A 22,348-nucleotide genomic window follows, 5' to 3' on the forward strand; every position below is an offset into this window, starting at 1 on the left:
CAGAAGTACCTGAGCAAAACATGACTATGCCCATGAGAGATCTGCAGTTAGACCAAGTGTATGAGGAAGATAAGCATCATTCTGAACCTTAAAAACATTACTTTTAAATATGAATACACAAATGGATATGCAGCCACCTTACCAGCACTTCGGCACATGCATAGTTGTCATCTCTATGTCCACAGCTTTAATATACCTAGCTGAAACGGTGCAAGTTTAATGTTGCCAACAGTGAACATTGACTGCAAATGCAGAGCGTGATGCGAGCTGGCAGAACCTAGCTTTGCCTCCGAGAAGTGCCAACATGTACTACCCAGGAGAACTAAGCTAAATAAATGTGTTATGACCCTCTTTTTGCCTTTGCCATAGTTAAGTTTGTCTAGGTGGAAGTGTGAGGAGGAGGAGTGGTCAGCAATTGTACCTGGGAACCTCCAGCGATGGGGATGATACAAGTGAGGAGATTTCCGACCACTGTTTCCAAAGGCACAGTCAGGCCATCTACGTGGATGGTGTAGACCAGACCCAGACAGTTCTGTTCAATCAACAGGAAGGAATGGGGATGTCAACAAAGTCTAGAAACAATGTCTCGAAGTCTAGAAATAATGAAATGGAGTGTAAATATTGTTTTGTGCATCATACCCTGAACACCTCGGTGTAATCCAGTCGGGACACCAGCACCAGACTCTTCGGGGCAAAGACCTTCGCTGACTGGACGACAGACAGCTCATCATCTACCTCATCTGCCTCACTGGTCTCAGCCTTCTGCAGCTGAACACAGAACAGAGATGGATGCAAACAAAGTTGAGAAGAACATTGAATCATAAACCTGGTTTAACTCAACAGGGTTCATATGGAAAACACAGAAAAAGTAGAAAAATAACAATAAATACCCAGGTTTAGTTGGGGACTGCAAATAGTGATTATTTTCATCATCAATTCATAGAAAAATTGATCGCCAGAACACACTGAATGAATGACATTTATTTAGACTCAGAGTAAACAGACTAGCACATGGTGTGCAAATAAATGCACCTCTGGTCACACCAGCAGTGAAACTGAGGTGTCAGATGTACTGAGTTTAGTTACATGGTTATAATTATTACCTTTATGATTTGTTACTTGTTGATAATCTAATGATTCATTTGGCTCAACTTGTTTAGCAATGCATGATGTTGCATTTCTTATCCAAACACCACCATCGTCAGCACTGCACACACCTGCCAAGTTTGAATGTGATTATAGATCTGTGTGTATTTACAGTCATTTACACTACATCCAACTTTATGTACCACTAGTTAATTTAATGTGAATGAGTACATGTGTAGTACCCAAGTAGATAAGTTTCCGTCTCACTAGAGCTGTTGTGTATATCGCAATATAAAATTTTGCAAAGCCCCAATATTTCACAACATGGCGATAATTTTATATCGTTACTTAAATATCGTGAAACCGCCCCGAGAAAATAGTTTGGTACCCAACCGGATACCTCACTTCCTACAGTGAGGGCTGTGGTGGCACAATATGATGTACTATCTTTTAATTGTGTCAAGTAAATTATCTGTATTTGTCTGTATAGCACTTTTTTTTAGTCTCGATGGCACTCAAAGCTGCTCTACAGTTTTGCCATTGACCCTTTTACCCATTCACTCACACTTTGATATAGCACATGTATGTGAAGCGCATTTTCTATCACTCATCTTTGAATCCTGGAATCGAACCCACAACCTTCAAGTTGAAAGACAAACCACTCTACCACATCTGTTGTTTACCTTTTAAATTAAAATAACATTTTTGAGTTGAGCAAAACAGTCTGAAACTGAGTGAACTTGCACACTTGTTAAATGTCCATTATACTTGGCACCAGTTGGCAAAATTTCACAAACTGTAAGATCAATCTGTTCAGAAATGTTCTTTGGCGTAAATCCTTTGTTATATGTTTTTGTTTTAGGGCTGTTTTTACAGAGTGAAATTGTTTGGTTGCACTGTTCAATAACATGCAAAATAGTTAAAAAAAAAAATAAAAAAAAAGATAAAATTGATTGTGATTTTACTGTAAAAAAAAAAACACACACACACTTTTTTGCCATATCACCCACCCCTAGTGTCAAGTTCCAGAGTGTTACATGACTACCATGCCAAAAACAATCACAAAGCACAACACTGCTCTTGTGACAGAAAACCAATAAGGGATGTCGTCATTGTTTCCTGCATTAACAACAGGTCACAAATCCCCAGGTCATGAACATGTAGTTGATGTCTTGCTCACCTGTGGATTGTCCAGGCCCTCCCAAAAGGTGAAGCAGGCACAGTAGTGACGCTCTGAGTTGATGTCCGTCAAAACCGCTACAAAGAAGGAGGTGGGCTGCCGCTCAGGAACCAGCTGCCAACGGCTGGGCTGACAGAACTAGAGAGAAGGAAAGCAGAGGTGGAAAGAGAAGGTGAGAAGGTGAAGGCAGCAGAGGCAACAGAGGGAGAATAAGGGTTGGAATCATATGGAAATGGGAAGAAATGGCAGAAAAACACAAGCAGAGAAATATTCACTCACATTTATGACATATTAGGGTCACATTTTTAAACAGTTTAAACAGATTCATTCAGCGCTGTATATTAATGCAACAAAACAAGTTCTGACAAAGTTCCGTCTGCTTTAATCATATTACAACACCACCAAAAGTACGAGACTGTACCTAAAAAGGTACAAATGCTGTCGCTCCAGTTGTACCCTATCACGGTACAAGCACTGTACCTTTCTCAGTGTGTACCTATCAGTACATTTTTGTCACTAGGGGTGCAGAAATGTTTCTTTAGAGGTAATTGTTCATAGTGGCAGTTTGCCAATATATAATAATAAATTTTAAAGCCAATAATGGTCAATATCGATATGTTCCCGCTAAAATCCTAATTTAGAAAAACATAATACGATAATGCACAGCACATAAGAGTGGACACCAGTGTGATTAGCAGCTGGTATCATCCAATAGCAGCCTGGTTGCAGGTGACGTCAGTGGATTTCCGGTTGCAAAACCTCAACATAGTGCCCGGTCAAATTGCCAACATAGAGGCTTGAAACAAGAGTTTAGATTATTAAGGATGATGCGAGGAGATGAGAGGAGGTGGAGAAGAACTGTGGAGGGCAGCACTGCACCTCTCATATACAGCCAGCCAGAAACCATTAGAAGAAGCATAAGTCACCTGCCAAGTTTGGACCAATGGCCTTGGACTCGAACTGTGAGAAAGATCTTGAAACTGTGACTAAGAACTTTTAACTTTGGAGGGAAGTATTAAACCTCTCAGTTACACTCTGCCGCAAATTATTCGAAGAAAGAGGAAGATGGCGCTACTACCAGTTGCCACTTGGAACTAATATCACAGCATGGTACCGCACAAAAGGGGAACAGAAGGCTTTGCAGTATGTTGTGAAGACTGCACAAAACATCAGTGGTGTACAGCTGTCTGCAGTGGAGGACATCTACTTGTCTAAATGTCACGGCCTCCAAGATTATTGGACTCCTCTAATCCTGCACACCATCTCTTTGAACTGCTTACCTCTGGCAGACGTTACAGGTTTTTACATTCACACAACACAAAGATGGTGAAAAGCTTCTTTCCCACAGCTGTCAAACAACGGAAGAGAACCTGTCTGTTGAAATGACCAAGGCTTCAGACTTGGTCATTTCAACTAACTAACCAAGTGACACTGCAAAAAAAAAACACCTCTCATCTAGGTCAGCATGTGATGAATGTTTCCAATTATATATCTTGTAATACTAACAGTTGTGCCACAGCCAAACCACTAGTCTGGCACAGGAAATAAATTCCTTGACCTGACAGTGTTAAGTGTCTTGTTGTAGCTACTGAGCTACACAGGAACGTGTGTGTGTGTGTGTGTGTGTGTGTGTGTGTGTGTGTGTGTGTGTGTGCGTACTTACCAGCTCAATGCCTTGTGGGAATGGGCTGTCCTCCCAGTCTTTCTCAGGAAACCGCTGGAGAATGCGACCTTGACCTTCACCTTCCACTGTGGAGACAAATACAGTTCACTGTTTTTCATCCACATCGTTTGTTGACTGATTGTTTCTACTAACAAGTGGAGGTGTAAAAAACGTATACATTCATAAAATTCTTAAAAATAGATTAATAAATTATAGTGATTCTTTTCCTGAATGAATCTACATTAATTCAAAGATACTGAGATATCTGTATTATTTCAAAGATCTGCAGAATTGCAGCATAGTAGAAAACAAAGGCTTCAGTTTTATGATTACAAGTCAGCCATAGTAAGGTCATCCCCTCACATAACTTTTATTCACTTCCTTTGTGTAGCTGTTAAAGTACGTTTATATCTTCTTTGATATAAGCAGACATCTATTGTTAAAAATATAAACATTTACACTGCCAGGGAAGTGTGTTGTGCTGCTGTCTGTCTGTTGTCTGTTAAACAGTAAAGTGTTAAAGGGCCTGTTTGCTGGTTAATGAGGCCATTTCCACTGTTGGCCTGGGCCTGTTTCTTCACAGCAGCACAGTGTGACATGACAAAGGCCTGCTTATGTAACCAACCACTGCATTTCGCTTAATGGCAGCATTCATCTGCAAAGAGAATACGATATATTTTCCCAATACAAATACCTTCAATCCAACATAAAGTGCGACAAAACAAAAAAATACGATCCATGCCAGTATAAAGAAGATTTTAATTAGGACTTTGATCTGTATTCTGAATCTGGATTTTAAGTACTACAATTTTGCCTCTAAGAAGACAACATAGACTCTCCATCTTTACCAAAGCAACTAAAACAGAAGCACAGACACACAATAGAACTAACAGAAAGTCGACCAGCTCCCAAAACACACAGATAAAGGCTGCCGTTTCCCCCGTCCCTGGCAACAACAGATGGGATGACATATGATTATGTGGCAAATTACAATAACCATTTACAGTGAATTGGTTTTCATTGAAAATACCACATTCAGTTAATATTTGACTTAACATGTTCCGTAAAGAATGACCTGCTGCACCATCTATGACTATGTAGGGCTGAGAATTTAAAAAATCTATAGATTTATAGATTATATATCTAATATATATTGCGATATATATTCATGTGATTTTTTTTTTTAGTCCATTCAAAACAACGTTAACTGAAATACTCACGTTAACACACCTGTGCACCAAAGTGTGCTCCTTGAAATCGAAACAGCTTTGAAATATCCAAAAAGTAGTATATTTCCAAGCATATCAAATGTACAGCCAAAATTAGAACCAAAATAAACCCAGATCTGTGCACCGGGCTGCAGCGATCGTGTCTGTGCATAGCTAAGGAGCATAGCTGAACTGTCAAACCACACAATACTTGATTGTGTGTGGTCGATTGACACGTTGATTGACACTTTTGATGTATTTTTCAACACGAAGATCACAAAACTTATCATGGAATAAACCAAACTGCATGGGAGAAGGATGGTGCTCCATTGGAAGGACCTCGATGCCACCACCGTGCGGGCTTAGTTTGGACTCATCCTTTTTTTTTTTTTTAAATCATAAAATAAGGTGCCTGGCAATTTAAAGATTAAAAATAAAAAATATATATTAATATTTGATATGCAAGGAAATAACAGTTATGAAAAAAAAATACAAATGTATACAGTTCATAATCGCTTCTGTGCAAAGAGACTTTCCAGCATTTAATAGGTGCTGTTCCATTTTATAAATGGTGTCATGCGCATTCATTGCAGGTCATAAAACGACATGGACATACAAACTTTACACAACAGGGCTGTGAAGTTATTAATAATAATTAAAAAAATTGTATTCTGATAAAAAGGACTTCTCGTCTGTACACTGTGATGAGTCATGTGGTGGCAGTACACCGAGGCTGCTGCATGCTGGGACATGATGTCACATCCCAACTATCTACTCAGAGAGAGCAGAGAATGTGTCACCTGGAATGGAATAAGTTATGTAGGTGTGTGTGTGTGTGTGTGTGACTGTGTGTGACTGTGTGTCTCTCTCACACAGAGGCACCATCTGCCAACAGTCAAGCAGGGCGGGTTTTATTCCGCAGCAAGTTAAAGCAGGACATCCTGCAGCTGAGAGCAGACTGTATGAATGAGCCCGCTGGGAGTGACACGCAGGCCTCCGGACCACAGACACTACACACACACACACACACAGAAATATACACCACCACTCTCAAATGTTGTTTCTTTTACACTTTCCCCTTAAAAGTATTTAACATAACTTCACTGTATTACAGAGACTCAGTTAGTGCTGGGTGGTATACCTGTTCACACCGAATACCGGTTTATATTTTTTGTTATGATATGAAGTTTTAATATACCGCCATACTGGTGTATTTGATTACAACGTTTGGAACGCTGTGCCAAGCGACACCGTTTCAGACGGAGCACTTTTCAATGTTGCGCATCTAAACATGGATTTGTTTCAATCACTGAATGAAGCCTGTCATATTTGGGATAAGAGTCGAGACCTTAAATCACTTGCACAAAACTTTTGATCAGCACTTAGCATTTGTTTGTTGTTCACTTAAACCAGTGTGCGCAGAGAGCGCAAGTGAGTGCGAGCGTGTGAGGTCTGCGCTCTTGGTCATTAATTTATTTACTTATTTTTGTGTAGGTAATATGTTGTGAAATATGTCTAAACTTAAATAAACGACATCTACAGGTAGTTATGTCTCGCTGTATTAGTTTGTCCTGTTATTGACGTAATGATGTCATCGCCTGACAGTCTGGCTGATTGAAAGCCCCCAGATTCGGCGGATGCAACGCACCCCAGATGCGCGATGCTAATACTATGCAAATATATTCAAATATCTGTGTTTTTTTTAGAGGGAATATTCAAATATCATTTTTGAGCAATTTTGACAGCCCTAGTAAGCATGTCTTAGAATATAAAGAATGCATGAAGTTAAGGTCAGCAACCTCCACATCAGCAGGTAACAACATCTTATAAAAGATGTTGATTTGAACAGTAAAAGCTCTGTATTTTGACTGCAATTTTCTTTGCATTCCGATTCCTCACTTCATTAGAATCATGAGTAGGGTTGGGAATTTCACACATTTCTAGAGTCGATTGTCGAGGTCCACGTGTCAAATTTTTTGTCTACTTTTTTTTTTTTTTTTTTTTACAGCAGCAGTAACAGCAGCAATGCGGGGGTGTAAATTATTCTACACTGTGCTACTTCATTTTAGGCTCAAAAACATGGCTGTAATGTCCATTATTGACTAATCATGAGTAGCTCTTCTTTGTAAACAGCATCATTTTCTGGGGCCGTGCGAACCTGTACTAGTGTGGAGTTATTCTACAGTATTCATGACAGTCAAATAGACCATCCTAAATTAATCTACTGCAGTAATTATGTTATCTACCAGTAGAAAATTCCTGATTATGCATGAAAAAAAAAACGTCATATACCGTGAAGCCTTTAGAATTTTGAAAAATACCGTGAGAGTCATACCGTACAGCCCTACTGAGTCATTAGAATCAGTTAATAAAAAGATTTGTTCACCTGCACAGACTCTGCCACTAAATACACCAGATGCCATGTTTTATTATCGGCTAAGCTCGTGTGGAACACTAGAGCAGGTATCAGGCCCCAGGTACCAGGTACTATCCCTAAAGGAAAAGCAAGTAAATAAGTTGAGTCAAGCCGAGCTAGAACTGTATAATGGAAAAGTGCAGCAAGTCCTGTATAAAGTCTATGCACAAATACGGTAGGTTCTTTGGAATGTAAACAAAACTTGAACGTTTCCAAGAAACTTCACAAAAGCAGCAATTACTCGGAGAAATGACAAGGTGCAGGGTGAGCTAGTGGCTGTGCTGTGGTAAGGACAATTTATAACCACTGCAACACCGTTTTATAAATGTTTTAGTTAAAGAAAAGGAAAGGAGAGACAAAAATGTCAGCATTTGTACTCCAGTCATGGAACTAAAGCTTTTTAGCTACACTGCTGTAAAACATACTGATTTATCCGTGTGATTGTAATCAAGCCAGAGTCCAACCAGAGACGATGTACAAAGAGATTCTCACTTCACTATGAAATTGTGGTGGGACAAATTCTAAATTCTAATAACACGACGGTGATGAATCACAAACAGTGACATATGCTAGGGATGGGGCCGATCTGATCCAGTATCGGTATCGGGCATGATTAACCAGAAGTTAACCAGGAAAATCAGCTCCTGCAGGTCCTCTGCAGTCATGGTAATCCCAGCCATCACCGTTTAACAAAAAAAAGCTTGCTCGCTGAGGAGAACAGTACTGACAGTGACATAAGAACAATGAAAATCACACTCCTCTAAGCCAGGGTTTACGTTAGCCGGTATATGCCGGCTTTTGACCGTTGTCACGTGAATTTGGCTGGCAGAAAAAAATCTCACCGGATTTAATTAGTGGCCATTTTTCACACCGGACATTTTGGCTGATGAGAAAAATGCCAAATATTTAAATCAATGGTTAAGGGGCCGTCCACACGGAAATGGTATTTTAGGACCTGAAACTGTATTTTTTTCTCGCGTTGTTTGGAGATTGAACATCCACAGCTCGTTTGTGACTCCGTTTATGCGTGTGTGTCTGTGACTCAGTTTGTGTGTGCGCTGCTCTGCGCTCACAGTGTGTGTGTGTGTGTGTGTGTGTGTGTGTGTGCGTAAGAGAGAGAGAGAGACTCTCCACCCGCAGTAAAGATCTTACTTGTGCTGCAGATTTGTTTTACGAATAAATAAATAAACAAATAATCAGTGTCTCTTTATTTATTCATTTTAACATTCAATGTGGTGTGTGCAGTGATGCTAATTTACAATGTTACATGCTAATACATGAGCATATCATTTCATGTTATTTGGATGGGGCCCATTATCTGTGTTCTAAACACTCAGTCACTTCATTTTAGTTCATGAACATAGTTTTCTGTTCTTTGTTAATTCACAAGTACCACGTAAAAATAATATTGCGCTCTCGAAGTAACACATTAACATCAACTTTAAAATACAAATACAACGATGTTAATAGGCCGAGCAAAGTCAGTTACGGACTTTTAACAGGAGGCAGATTTATGCCCAATCAGGTCATTTGCTCTCTCATCATCCTCCTCTTTCTCTCATATACTTCAGACACTGGTATAGCCAAATTAGATTAAGATGGAGCAAGAGATAAGGTGACTAATTACTCTTATTTCATTTGTCATCTTTTTTTTTATTATTATAATTAAAGTAATTTTTGACAAGGAGTGACACAATTTCCACAATTAAATTTTTTCTGCTACTCCATGAAGGAACCCATAATGAAATATAGTGGGGGAAGAAAGAACTATTTACAGCTACAGCAACGGTTCACTTTAAACCACAAAGCTCATTTAGCAAAACAAAACTGATAACAGCACTGAACTGAAAGATGAAATAGGATTCACTACAAAGATTTCCAAATGTAAAAAAAAAAAAAAAAAAGGGGGGGGGGGGGGGGGTTATCACGAGAACAAGCTGCATGAACAAACATTCATGCAGCATTCTTAGATAAAATTCTTCAACGCCATTACTTATCACAGCGGTGCTGAGTTCATGGTGCTGATGGAGCAGACTGATACTGGAGTGGAACTAAGCTGGTTTCAGCAAGCACAGAGGTCACAACAGAGCTTCAGACTTATGGTTTTCCCAGAAAACAGCGACTTCTCCTGAGTTACAGCAACATTGTTCGTTTACAGACTTGTTGTAACACCATCAGCCACAACAGCCACTGCACACACATCACTTTCACTTTGAGCCATTCAAATGCAGTATGTCATTAAAGCTGGAGTATGCAGAGTGTTAGAAAACGAGCTCACTGTGGAGTCTCTTCCTAGAGTCATAACACACCAACTTTAGGATGGAGGCTCTCTGTACTGAGCTCCAGAGGAAACACACACAACCATAGGCTCTCTCTCCATCTCTGAAATTCAACACCCATATTAACATGTTTTAATGACTTTTAGGCAACATCCATGCTTATACTACTACTACTGTTTAAACATTGTTTTATTTATAAACTTTTCTTTAAAAAATTTTTTTAAAAAGCATACATTTTAAATTCCTTTTTAAGTGTGAATAAAGTAACGTTTGATAATTCAAGCCTCTACTGTAAGTATGCATCATCCCCATCGACTTCTGGTGCTTGTGCTGAACTTCAGACCTGACTTTGGTTAAAAAAAAAATGTGTTACATTATGTGTCGTTGAGGGCTGCAACTATTGATAGACTGTTGAAAATTTTATTTATCAATAAGATATTTTTCAAGTTAGAAAATCTTGAATTGATTATTAAAATAGTTGACAATTAATTTAGTAATTGAATCATAATCAATTAAGTACATAATCGCTGTAGCCCTAGTGCCGTTATTACATTATGAGCTCTTGCAGGCTGAATTACAGTGTAGGTAAGATCTGAAGGACTTGACTGCATCTTGTTCCAATGTTGCAAAGTGTGTGTGAGGAAGAGGAGGATGATGGAGCACCTGAACTCCAACAGTCCTAAGGACAAGTTATTTTTATACAAAACAGAACTCAATCATTAATTTAGTTGTCAACTCCACTACAACAGTAACAGTAATATCACCCAGCCCTTTGTAGTATGTTTGTTGTTTTAACAATGTTTAAAAATGGCTTTGTCACGACTCCTCGCTGCAGTCCCTTTTACGACTTAGACCCAGAGTCAAAAGACACTGTCGCAAGTGAAACACCTCCACAACGGAGTGGAGGGGACGTGAGCTGAGAACAAGCAGTAGACTACGTTTTGAAAATCAAAAAATACATTTTTTTTTTTGACCAAACAAATAATTCCAATTTCAATTTAAAATCTATTAAATCGCCCAGCCGTACCTAAAAAAGCATAGATGAATTAAAAGATTAATCAGTTATAAATCAATTATGAGCCAAATATTTTGCTAATTTATTAACCGGTTGCAGTGTTGTTTTAAATTCTTAAATGTGAATATTTTCAAATTTATTTCCTGCGTATCCCAAAAAATCATCAATCAATCAATCAAACAAGGTGCCGTAAAATATCCCCTCACATATGCACAGTATTCTTCAAAGATATGCTTAAAATGCATTCTCTAATATAATTTGTGCAAAGGAACCACAAACCTTCAGCAATATAATAGTGTAAGTAATAAGACAACATCTCTGAAATAGGGCTGTCAACAAAAGAAAAAGAATCAAGTTCATCATTGAACTAATTTATAATGAATAGTGTCCCATAGGGCTATAATCAACCAAAGAAGCTCTTGGTCGACTAAAGCCCTGACATTTTGACAAAAAAATCGACAAATGGGGGGGGGGGGTGCTTTGCCAGTGCGGCTATTTTAATGTGAACAGAGCTGCACACGCAAAGTACCTGTGCGGTTGCGGCTCTTAATTTGAAGCCGCGGCTGCAGGTCAACAGAGTCTGACGGGGTCTGATAGCATTTTGCATTACGTGCATCTGCGCATACCATAGCCCATGATATCCAAAAATAATGTACTACGTCAACTAGTAATATCAGCACAATAACTGTTGAGGAATACAGAGCGAGACTGAACATAGGAGCACAGCTTCACGGCTGAGACACAAATAGACTGCTGGACGCTGACGCTGTTGTGGGCAGGTGCGCCTGCGGTTATAAAACCAATCAACGATTATCAGACGAAAACATTGAAATATGCTAATAATTCTGCTATGTTCATACTCAAAACAGACTGAGCAACCTTAGTTTAGCATTTTTATAAGATATGCCATGTTTGTAGTAGCGCTGTGAAAAGCAAACTGTTGCTTGCAAAGTTTGCATTCCACTTTTTTTTACCGTCATCTACTTTTGAAAAATGCTGCCACACTGCTGATGTCTTTGACATGGATGTGACAGGAGGACTGACTGTAGCCTAACATGAAAAGTTTAAAATTCACGTCTAATTAATGGCAACTCTAATCTGTCTGTCGCTCATGAACTACGGAGCTACAACAACCGACTGGGCTGGACTAAACCAAAATAGTGGAAAACAAGGGGGGTGTTCTCTGAAGACATGCTGTTGCCGTGTGAAACACGGGTGCTCTAAAACACCCCTATTAGCACTTGGTACTCTCCTCCTAATGAAATTCACCATAAAAAAATAATAATAATAAAAAAAAAAATAGTCAACCAATCACAATTTTGGTCGAGCCAGAGCATGACGACCAATTAGTCAACCAGTCGACTTTGACTTTACAGCCCTAGTGTCCCAAACAACAGGACTGATAAATATGGAACAGCAGGAGAGTTTATGGTGAAGAAATGCATATAAATATATTGAATAGAAACACAACATAGTTCCATATCACAGGAAATGGCAGTAGCTTTTACAACTTCCTCTGCAAAAACATGAACAACATACAAAGTAAAATGTATATTACTCTTGATATTACTCAAATCCTTTCCTCTTGGCCATGTGCTGCCCATGACTTAATTTGTCCCGCCTGCTGCTGTTAGACACAGTCCTGATTTTGATCTTAGATGCCAAAAATAGTATTTGTGTTTCTCAAGGCATAAAATAAAAGCACATAACAATCAAAGTTAGACTTTATCATTTAACCATAACTACACAGTACAGCGTAAGTACAGAAAAGGGATTTGGCAAATATCCATGCTGTCTGTTTATGTGTGAGTGGCACATAAAACAGGACAGAGCTCAGCATTCAAAGACCATGATAAAAAGCATTGCTGTTTAAAAAGCAGCGAGCAGTCTGTAGTGATGTCTGTACATCAGTGTAGCTGATGACGTCAGAAAACATTTTCCAAAAGGGTCGGTATGAGTCTGCTGAGTGAAAGGAAGTCGCCTTTCAGTGATGTGGCACTGAAATTCCGCACTGGAACTTTAAATCTCTCTCACACACTTCATTAGGAACACCATACCATTACAGAGTAAGTACCAGTCTCCTGTTCTAACATATCCCACAGGTTTTCTACTGGGTCCACAGTGTGGAGATCTCCCAAGGTCAGTGTCATCGTCATGAAAGCAGTTTTAAACTTTTGCGTTGTTCACATGGAGCATTATTGTGCTGGAATTTTCCATTGGAAGATGGTAACGTGGCCATTCCAAGGATCAGGAAACAGTAGGCAGATACACTGTGGTATTCATACTGTGATTGATTGGTAAAGTAAATAATCCCCAAACACCAGAACTCCATCAACAGCTTGAGACTGTTGAAGGGCAGGTTGGCTTCATAAATTCATGCTGTTGTTACATAATTCAGACTCTAGTCCAGTAACAACTGCAAACTCACATATCTGTTTCTGGCTGACAGGAGCAGAACCTGGGCTACATCCATACTACTCTGGTTTCATTTAAAAACACATGAAGTCTGGATACACCTAGAGCTAGAAAGAATAAGCTTCTCATTGAAAAATCAGGAAGGAAAGTTCTACAGAATAGGGCAGCCATGTATGGATCATTTGGGGGGGGCACTTAAATTCTCCTCTGGATATCCGTGCAAATGTTCCTAAATGGTCATGTGAAAATGCTGACACTGCGTTTGGGGCCAGGCAAGTCACCAGCCTATCGAAGAACCAACATGTAGACAGTGTTGGGGATAACGAGTTACAAAGCAACAGATTACAGTAATGATGTAACTTTTTTGGGTAACGAAGTAAAGTAATGCATTACACTAAAAATATCGGTAACTACACTACTTTACTTGACTATAGTAACTTGCTTTTCTGTGTTACCATGCCGTGTTTGCCTGTGTGTTTAAGTCAGGGGTGTCAAACTCATTTTGGTCCGGGGGCCGCATCCAGCTTAATCCAACCTCAAGGGGTCCGGACCAGTAAACTCATCGCAAAAAGACATCGAAGTAATAATAAGTCCACTTTTTTCTTTGTATTAATTACTGCAAAGAAGAAGAATTAAAAAATGATATGTATTAAATGAATTATTCTTTTACAAAATATACTATGAACAGCCTAAGAACTTTTTAGAAAAGTATGTGCAATTTCAACAACACTATCACTCAGTTCAACATTTATTTCAGTTATACCTGAGCACAGTGTATAACCATTAACAAAACATTTACATTTGCCCCTGAAACATGGCATCTTTTAGCCTACAAAAGTGCATCAAATATAACAAAATCCTCACATACATAACATGTATGGAATTTATAAGAAAAAGTGCATAAAATGTAAACAATGTATCAAAAAGCGTCCGTGTGCCCATCTAACATTCCGTTTAACGGCGTCATTCTTTTCCGGGCACGGAAATGAATAACGCCCAAGATACGCCAACAGTTCATATAACTATGTTGGACTGGACAACAATGGCGATAAAATAACAGCAACGCACAGAGAACGTCAGACGAACTGAAACTGCTTAGCGCTGTTGTTAGCCACACCGGAGCTAACTGCTGGCAACGCAGCACATTGACATCATGCCGCTCGATCGTCGCAGCCAATGAATGACGGACATTAACAAACTACGTCATCACGCTCTTTGCGAGCAGTGCTGTGTTCAAGTCAGCTTAGGAAATCGCCTACTCTTCCACTCGGATAATGTTACAAGGATGCGTTCAAGTACCAATTCCGGGTACCTTGCTTACAGCGCTAAAGGTCTTCTACACAAAGATTGAGAACACGGAGTGAAAACAATGAAAAGTGCCCTCTTGAGAATCTGTCAACATATTTTACCAAGATCTACTTGGATCCCCTGTATTTCATCGGGACTGGAGATGTTTTGTAAAGAAGAATGGTCCAAAATACCTTCGGCCAGAATCCAGACTCTAATTGGAAGCGTTTAGAGGCTGTTATTTCTGCAAAAGGAGTATGCACAATTTTTTTTCTTTTAAAAAAACTTATGCACATAATTTTGTTTTTGTTTTCTAATTTTGTTTAAATAATTATTGCACACTTTCTGTAAATCATATGAACTTTATTTCACTTATCAAATAGCACTGTGCTTGTCTCCTATATGAATATTTAACTGAAATTTTTTATTCAAACAACCAATGATTTATAAAGGAAAATCATGAAAATGTGTTTTTTTTGCATAACACTGTAACTAGAGTAATACTACTGTTCTATGCTGCCCCATGTTTCTGTTATTTTATCTATGCAATCACTTGGCAGGAGTGCAATAGCAGCTGTGTCCACAGAGTGTAAGCAACACAATCAGCAAGCCACAATCTCGACTGTGATGACCAGAAACTCCATCAATGAGAAGACTGAACAGGTGTTTTCCTCGGATGATGAAGCGTTAGCAGCGAAATCTGGCTTCTATGTCAGGATGGGCATTTCTAGCAAAATTGCTATTTGTATATGCATTGGTATTATTCATTGAATATTGCAAACTCCAATGCAAGAGAGCGAGTAAAAAGTACCACAGGGTTCACAACATGTTGAGCAAACAGGAGCAGCTAATGAGATGCATTCAAAGATCCTGGTAAATGTCATCACTTCTGTAGTATCTACAGCGTGTTGAGTGTAGAGTTAATTATATCACTTGTGCAAATGAAGTCCACTTTCTAAATGCTCACTGCCACTGCCATCTCGTGGTAATCCCTCCCGAGTCCTATTCAAAACCATCTTTTTTGAACAAATCACTGTGTACGTAAAATAGTTAGCAAAAATAACTGTGCCTGCTGTTATAAGTCTTGCTCCAACTCCAAATTAACATTTTTTTACACTTTGACTTTAAATTAAACAGAATAAAACAACTGGTTTGCAGCACTATCCATCCATCAATTTTATGTTAATAAAACATAATACATTTATTCTCATAATGAATTAGATTATAGATTAGGGATTACCCTTGGTAAAAAGCACAAGATTACTTGAGCTTCAAGTCTGTGTGTTATCAAAACAACAAACAAAAAGGTAAATGGAAAGCTTGATTTCCAAATTTTGTTACACACTTTTTTGACATTAATGATTATTCACAGGTTTCTCTTCAGGAACATCTCTCCTGTTGCAGAAGACCACAAATTCTGGGCAATCAGAACCTCACACCAGCCACAACCACCAAGGAAATGCTAGTCAACAAAAACTCAAAGCCTGAAATATCCCACATTAATTTAATCTGATCAATAAGTTTCAAAATAATAAGAAATGTAAAACAGATGGGGATGAAGAGATCATACATAGTGGTTGTGTCAGTGTGTGAGTATGAGTGGGTGGTGATGACTCCTCACACAGATGACTACTACTACCAGTGATGCTCTCTGACAGAGGATGGAAGGAAACCAGCCTGTCATGTGACCACTGAATAATGGCAGTCAAGATTTGAAAGGAGTGTGTGTGTGTGTGTGTGTGTGTGTGTGTGTGTGTGTGTGTGTGTGTGTGTGTGTGTGTGTGTGTGTGTGTGTGTGTGTGTGTGTGTGTGTGTGTGTGTGTGTGTGTGTGTGTGCGCGCTCTTGGTGCTGAACCAGACCACAGCTTCTCGTTCTGAGGCCTCCAAACCACAGTGATGCGTCATCATGCGACTGCAGCAGACAGGACAGAGGGGGTCACAGTCTTGTGTGTTCTCACGCACTTCCACATGCACTTCCAACGCAGATTTAGAGACAAGCTTGCTATGTGTAGAGATGGAAGCATCACTCAGTGGCCACTGAAAACACAAGCTCACACCGACATCTACTTAATTCACAAATTCACTATGACACTTTCATGATATAATTCTTCAGCTGATGCTGCTGCTACTACTGCCACCCCATAATTAACGTAATTAGCAATCAAATTTAAATAAATAAAAATGTGTACACAACAGTGCATTGCTTTTCACCATGTGCACTGATAACATCAGACATTCATAGTAAGGATGTTACAGTGAAGACTGAAAGAGGTTTTCCCAACAGCTCAGTTCGGTACAGTATGGCATGCATTATTTGCCTTTCTATTTGAAATAGTATCAAAAATAACCAGCCCCAGCCGTTGGTACAGTGCCGTCAGGGTGAAGCTAGACCAGATCCATCCATGAGAATCAGCTGATTGGGCAACAGAAAAACGTCACTTGCTTGTGATTGGTGTAAATATCTCAGGGAAGTCCAGGCAAATGCCCACAGTCTATTCTCATACGAAGCTTGAGGTCTTGTTGAGACAAACAGCCAAAAACCGAGCAGAGAAAAAGTGCTCCTGGATGTCCCCCGTTTTTGCCTGTTGTGTTCGATGACATTGTTCGTCGACATTGTTCGTCGTCATCACACCAGTACGACTTCACACCCCTCACAAGTATAGGTACTGTTCTGCAAGCCTGACCAAGGGCTTTCCCATTCCAAACCGTACCATACCTTACCAAACCGAACCATAACGGAAACACAGCATCAACAAACAGTGCTCACTCTCCCCAGGCATTATCAGTAGAGTACAGCTTAATCCCACACTTACACAACTGCTATTAAAGAATGTTTTCATTTGATTTTGACATTTAAAAGTTAACTTGCAGCATTTCGGTAATTATTATTTAGTAATTAACTAGTGTGAATCCCAAATATTACATTTTATTTTAGGTATCCACACTTGAAGATATACTGGATATGTACTGTGTAGCCTCTTCTTCCCTGACCCTCTTTTTGGAGTCCCTGCTCGAAAACGACATGCCCAAACTAAATAGATTAAATCTCTGCAGTTACAAGCTCCATGTGGATTATCTTGGTATCAAAATAAAGATAACACTTGTGAGATTCCACCGAGGTGTAAGTGTCAGAGTAAATGCACATGGAACACAGCATAAATGAAGGATTTTTTTCTCTCGCCTAAAAAATATTGCATTTTAAAGCAAATATCACCTTTAAAATATGCAGTAGGAGCTTTAAAAACATGGAGGTCATTAAACAACATGTGGACATGAGCTGTACAAAGTCTGATGTTGCTGAAGTGAGGCAGAGTAAAATGACAGAGGTTTTAGTAAAGAGATGTCTAGGCATACTCTCTTTTGGCACAGTTTGGCACCATCTGTGCCATTTGAGATTCCTTAGGTACCAAATTAATAAAAACCCATTTAATTTTATTTACATGACATGTTGGTCTAAGCAATGTTTTGGTACTTTCTTATGGTGCATGCGGAAATGTTGACACCACAAACCTTGTAGACAACACTCACTGTGAATGCAAAATATTTCCGCAACAGTGATTTCAGAGAAGCGTGAAGGGGTTCAAATTTGTTCGATATGTCGCCCAAAACAGCAGTTGCCATGGTTACAATTAGTTAGAGTTAGAGGGAGGAGGTAACGCGTGGTTGTGCTACAATTGCTACGACAATTGCCACAACAGTGTGTTTTTTTCCCCCTGGGACATCACACTGAAGGGCATGGTTAAAACCCTTGTTTCCACCTTTCATTTTGAAGGTTGAGATCATGACATCGTTTTGATTTACATTCAAGATCGAGACACCCCCATAAATCAATATCAATTGCAGGTTTTGAAATCAATTTTATTTTTACACCTCTAGCTTTTACCATGAATTGAAAAAGAATTGACTGTGTTGCTGCACAGTGCTGTCATGTGCCTCACTCGACACCACTGTTGCTCATTTGCTTGCACACATGCAAAGACTTTTTGGCCAAAAAAATGCAAAAGTATGACATCATCATACTTGGGCTCTCCACCACCACACCCCCTGACAGTGCTCTCTCTTTCTGTTGTTTACCCAGCCTGCCATAACACACACATCCATTGATGCAATCATAAAATAATCCGATGCACACCCATTCGCAGGCAAGTTTTATTCAGTCATTTGAAGGAGGCTGAGTCATTCTATGATTAAAAGCAGAAGCACGGCTACAAACTGAGGCCCATCACTGGGGTCAGAGACAAAAGGTATGGTTTTCAGTCCACACAGCAACAGTTGACATTAGCAGCTGTCTAGATTTGACAGAGGTGGTAATCCTGCATAAATAAATGAGCCAAAGCATGTTTAAAAGAACCTGGAGACAATGTGGGACATTTTCTTTGAGTAAAAAAGCTCTTCAGTAAATTCACATCCTTCCTGCACACCACCCACAAGCCCACAACGAAAAGACTTTTCAGGAGAGGAAATGGCTTCGGAGAGAGAGCGGGGCACAAAAGCCAGAGCGACTATTTCACTTTTTGAGCTGCTTCAGATCTAATTTGCATTACAATAGCTCAGACTGAAAATTGATAACTTGAGCTTTGATTTAGTTTGGTTAGCTGTCTACCAGTGTCCTCTGCTTTAGTGTCCTCAGCTTTAATCTGACTAAAAAGACTCTCGACAGAGGGATCTGTAAAGTCTTGGGCTTAATTTTCTTTGAACACAAAACAGTAAGTATGTCGAACCAGAAGATTTTCATTTTAAAGCGACCATACGCTTTTACAAATATAGTTTCTGCCAATAAACCTCCTAGATGTTACACACTGGAACTTTAAGGCATATTCTTCCTACATGTGGTTTGTAAACCAATACTTATTTATTTTTTTTGTATTATTTTTTAATCAGTCAGTGGGTCTTCTTCCACAGTCATTCATGTTTTACGGCATCCAGTCAGAAGGGAGAAGCTGTAACTTGTTTTGCATTCATTTAATGAAATGATCAGAGAGTGGTGCGAACAAACAAACGATACAACCAAACATTGTTTAAATGTTAAATATACTTTACAATATACAATTAGGTGTTGGCCTGAGGCAGAGACTCATACAGTGGTCACACAGCCAGCTCACTGTCACTGTCCAGTGCCTCACAGCCACAGTGGCATACAATTACCAGCACAGAGAACTTAGACTCTGACAGTCGTCACTTACCACCAGCTGAGCACAGTTTCAGCCTGTAACAGACCCCACACGACTTACTCCTCACTTCTTTCTCTCTTCTGAACAGCCTTTTCCAGCTAAATTCCAGTAAATTGTTCTCTTCCCAAAACAAAGTCCATACAGGAAAAACAGCAGATTTACAGCACACACAGTTGATCCACATGACTAAGGTCGTTTTCACACGAATAGTCTCAGTACGACTCGGTTCAATTAGGGGTTGCAACATTCCGCCGGTCCAAGTTTGCTTTCACACTGCACTTTCGTGCAACAAACCAAACATTTTGACTAGGGATGCGCCGATCCACTTTTTTCACTTATTGGAATAGTATTCCGATGGATACTATTCCGATGGATGCCGTTTGCTTTAATATAGTAACGTATGATATGTACTTTGATATGACTTTACTAACCCCTGGCAATTTCTTTTAAAACATAGAGACAAATCTCGTGACTTTCCGTCATAAACCTAAATACTATGAGAACGCACAATTCTGCCGTACGAGTGAGATCCATCTAACATTATCTACTGCGGGCGGAGAGTCACACACACACAAAAAAATACTGTTTCACGTCCTAAAACACTATCTCCATGTGGACAGACCCTTAATCATTGATTTAAATATTGGGCATTTTATTCAACGGACATTTTGACCAATTACATTTTTCTTGCCAGTAAAATTCACGGCCAAAAGCCGGCATATCGGCTAACATAAACCATGGCTTGGAGGAGTGTGATTTTCATTGTTTTTATGCCGCAGTACTGTTCTCCTCAGCGAGCAGGCGCTTTAAAGCAGCGACGGCCGGACGGCTGCAGGAGGTCGCGGAGCTGATTTTCCTGATAAACTCCTGGTCAATAATGCTCGCCACATATACGCTGCGACAATGGAAAAATTTGCAAAATGTACAAATATCTGCGTGTGTGTGAGACCTATGTTTTTAGGTGGGCCAAAGTTCACTTCTTTGATGCGGATCAGAGTTCGGGTACACATTCACACCTCCCCAAACGAGCTGGATTTTCCAAGCAAACGAACTAGGATTTGATTTAGAAGGGCTGGCGTGAATGCTCCCTAAGTTGAAATGTGTTATTTTGTGACTTCTGTGTTTACATTTCTTTGGTAAAGTTTAACCAAGTGACACAAACTAACCAAACAAGTCCGCACTAGACCTGCAGAGAGTGAGTGGTAAACAAACAGTCCAGCCATAAAAAAAAGGCCCTCGAATGCTGAGATAAAGCCCCAAACATATTCTTAAGATGAGAAAGACACAATTTCTACATGCCTGATACGATGTTCCCCTGTCCTGTCTTATAGAGCTGTAACTAACGATTAACTAACAAACCCGGAGAAACCCATGCACACACAGGGAGAACATGCAAACTCCATGCAGAAAGGATAAAGAGGAAGAAGGTTAATTCATTCATTTTAAAAGTGATGATTATTTTGGAATCAATTAATAATCGTGTAATCTATTGCAGCCCTATCTAAAAGGCTTCATGTCTTCATGCTCAGAGCCAAACACACAGCTTCTATCTTAAAGTCAAGAGCTGATCTGAGGATTAAAAGGAAGATGTCAACGGTAAACAAGAGGATGCAACAGGATTAATACATATGATAATCCACGACTGACACAATTAACTGCAGGAAGCGCAGTAATGGTTTTTTTCAAGAGGAAGATGCAAACAAGACTTCCGTGTGCTACCCCAGAATACTGCAACAGGAAACAAGATAGATTGAGCTGAAGAATGCAATCACAACGCATCTTTAGCATGCAGATCTATTGTCTCCACACACTCCTACAACATCATCTCCTTTCCTCTCAAATCTACCTCGTCCCTGCATCAGATTTTAGTTATAAATCAAGCCTTAAAAAACCCAACCACAGTATTAAACATTTTCCAGTATAGCGTTGTGAGAGGTAGAGCAGAAATAAAACTGAAAATATGTCTGAGTGGTGTGGTCACATCATCTGGTTATTTTTATTATTTATAAGATTAGATTAGCACAGTTGTTTCAGATTGATGGGTTGGGCTAAATCTGATGATTGATTTACAGTCAGCTCTTACATGACCACAACAGACCGGACACCAGCCCACCAACATGTGTCTTACAGGGCCAGGTTTAGGGGCCTCTATTGGAGGGAAGGGTGTGATTTTCCAATATTTGGAATAGTCTTTTAATTATAAAGAGTTGAAATTAGTTCAAAATATACAGTTTACACTAGTACACCATGCACTTGAGCAGTGTAGCATTTACTATGTATCCATAAGCAGCCATCTTAAAAACATAATAATTTGCTCCCGTAAAGAAGAAATAACCAACCCACATTTTATAGGTTGTGCTTGGTTAAGTTAATTTATAAATTAAATTATAAAAATTGATTGTTCATCGATTACTAAATTAATCACAAACTGCTTTGATAATCAATTGATCTGTTTGAGTATTTTAGGGATGGCATGATACTACTTTTTCGTGTAATATCACAAACTCAAGTATCTACTGATACAAGCCTAATATTAGATCTTTTCAAATACGAGGCACATTTACACCTATTGGCCAGGTCACCCTCAGAAAAGAGATTTTGATTTCAATAGGTTCTACCTGGTTAAAT

The 22,348-nt window shown here is 39.3% G+C and overlaps 1 protein-coding gene across 1 annotated transcript in view; it reads right to left on the reverse strand.

The window, feature by feature from the left end:
• sbf1 (SET binding factor 1) overlaps positions 1 to 22,348 on the reverse strand; it is a 68,588-nt gene that overhangs the window by 39,177 nt on the left and 7,063 nt on the right. Inside the window, exons 2-5 of the mRNA XM_083907407.1 lie at positions 3,930 to 4,015; positions 2,267 to 2,404; positions 640 to 768; positions 422 to 532 (exon numbers count right to left, since the gene is read on the reverse strand). Of these exons, the coding sequence (XP_083763533.1) occupies positions 422 to 532; positions 640 to 768; positions 2,267 to 2,404; positions 3,930 to 4,015 (464 nt within the window). The remainder of the gene's footprint in view (positions 1 to 421; positions 533 to 639; positions 769 to 2,266; positions 2,405 to 3,929; positions 4,016 to 22,348) is intronic.

This window comes from Microchirus variegatus (genome assembly GCF_963457635.1).
Source record: "Microchirus variegatus genome assembly, chromosome: 20".
In the NCBI taxonomy this organism is placed as follows: Eukaryota; Metazoa; Chordata; class Actinopteri; order Pleuronectiformes; family Soleidae; genus Microchirus; species Microchirus variegatus.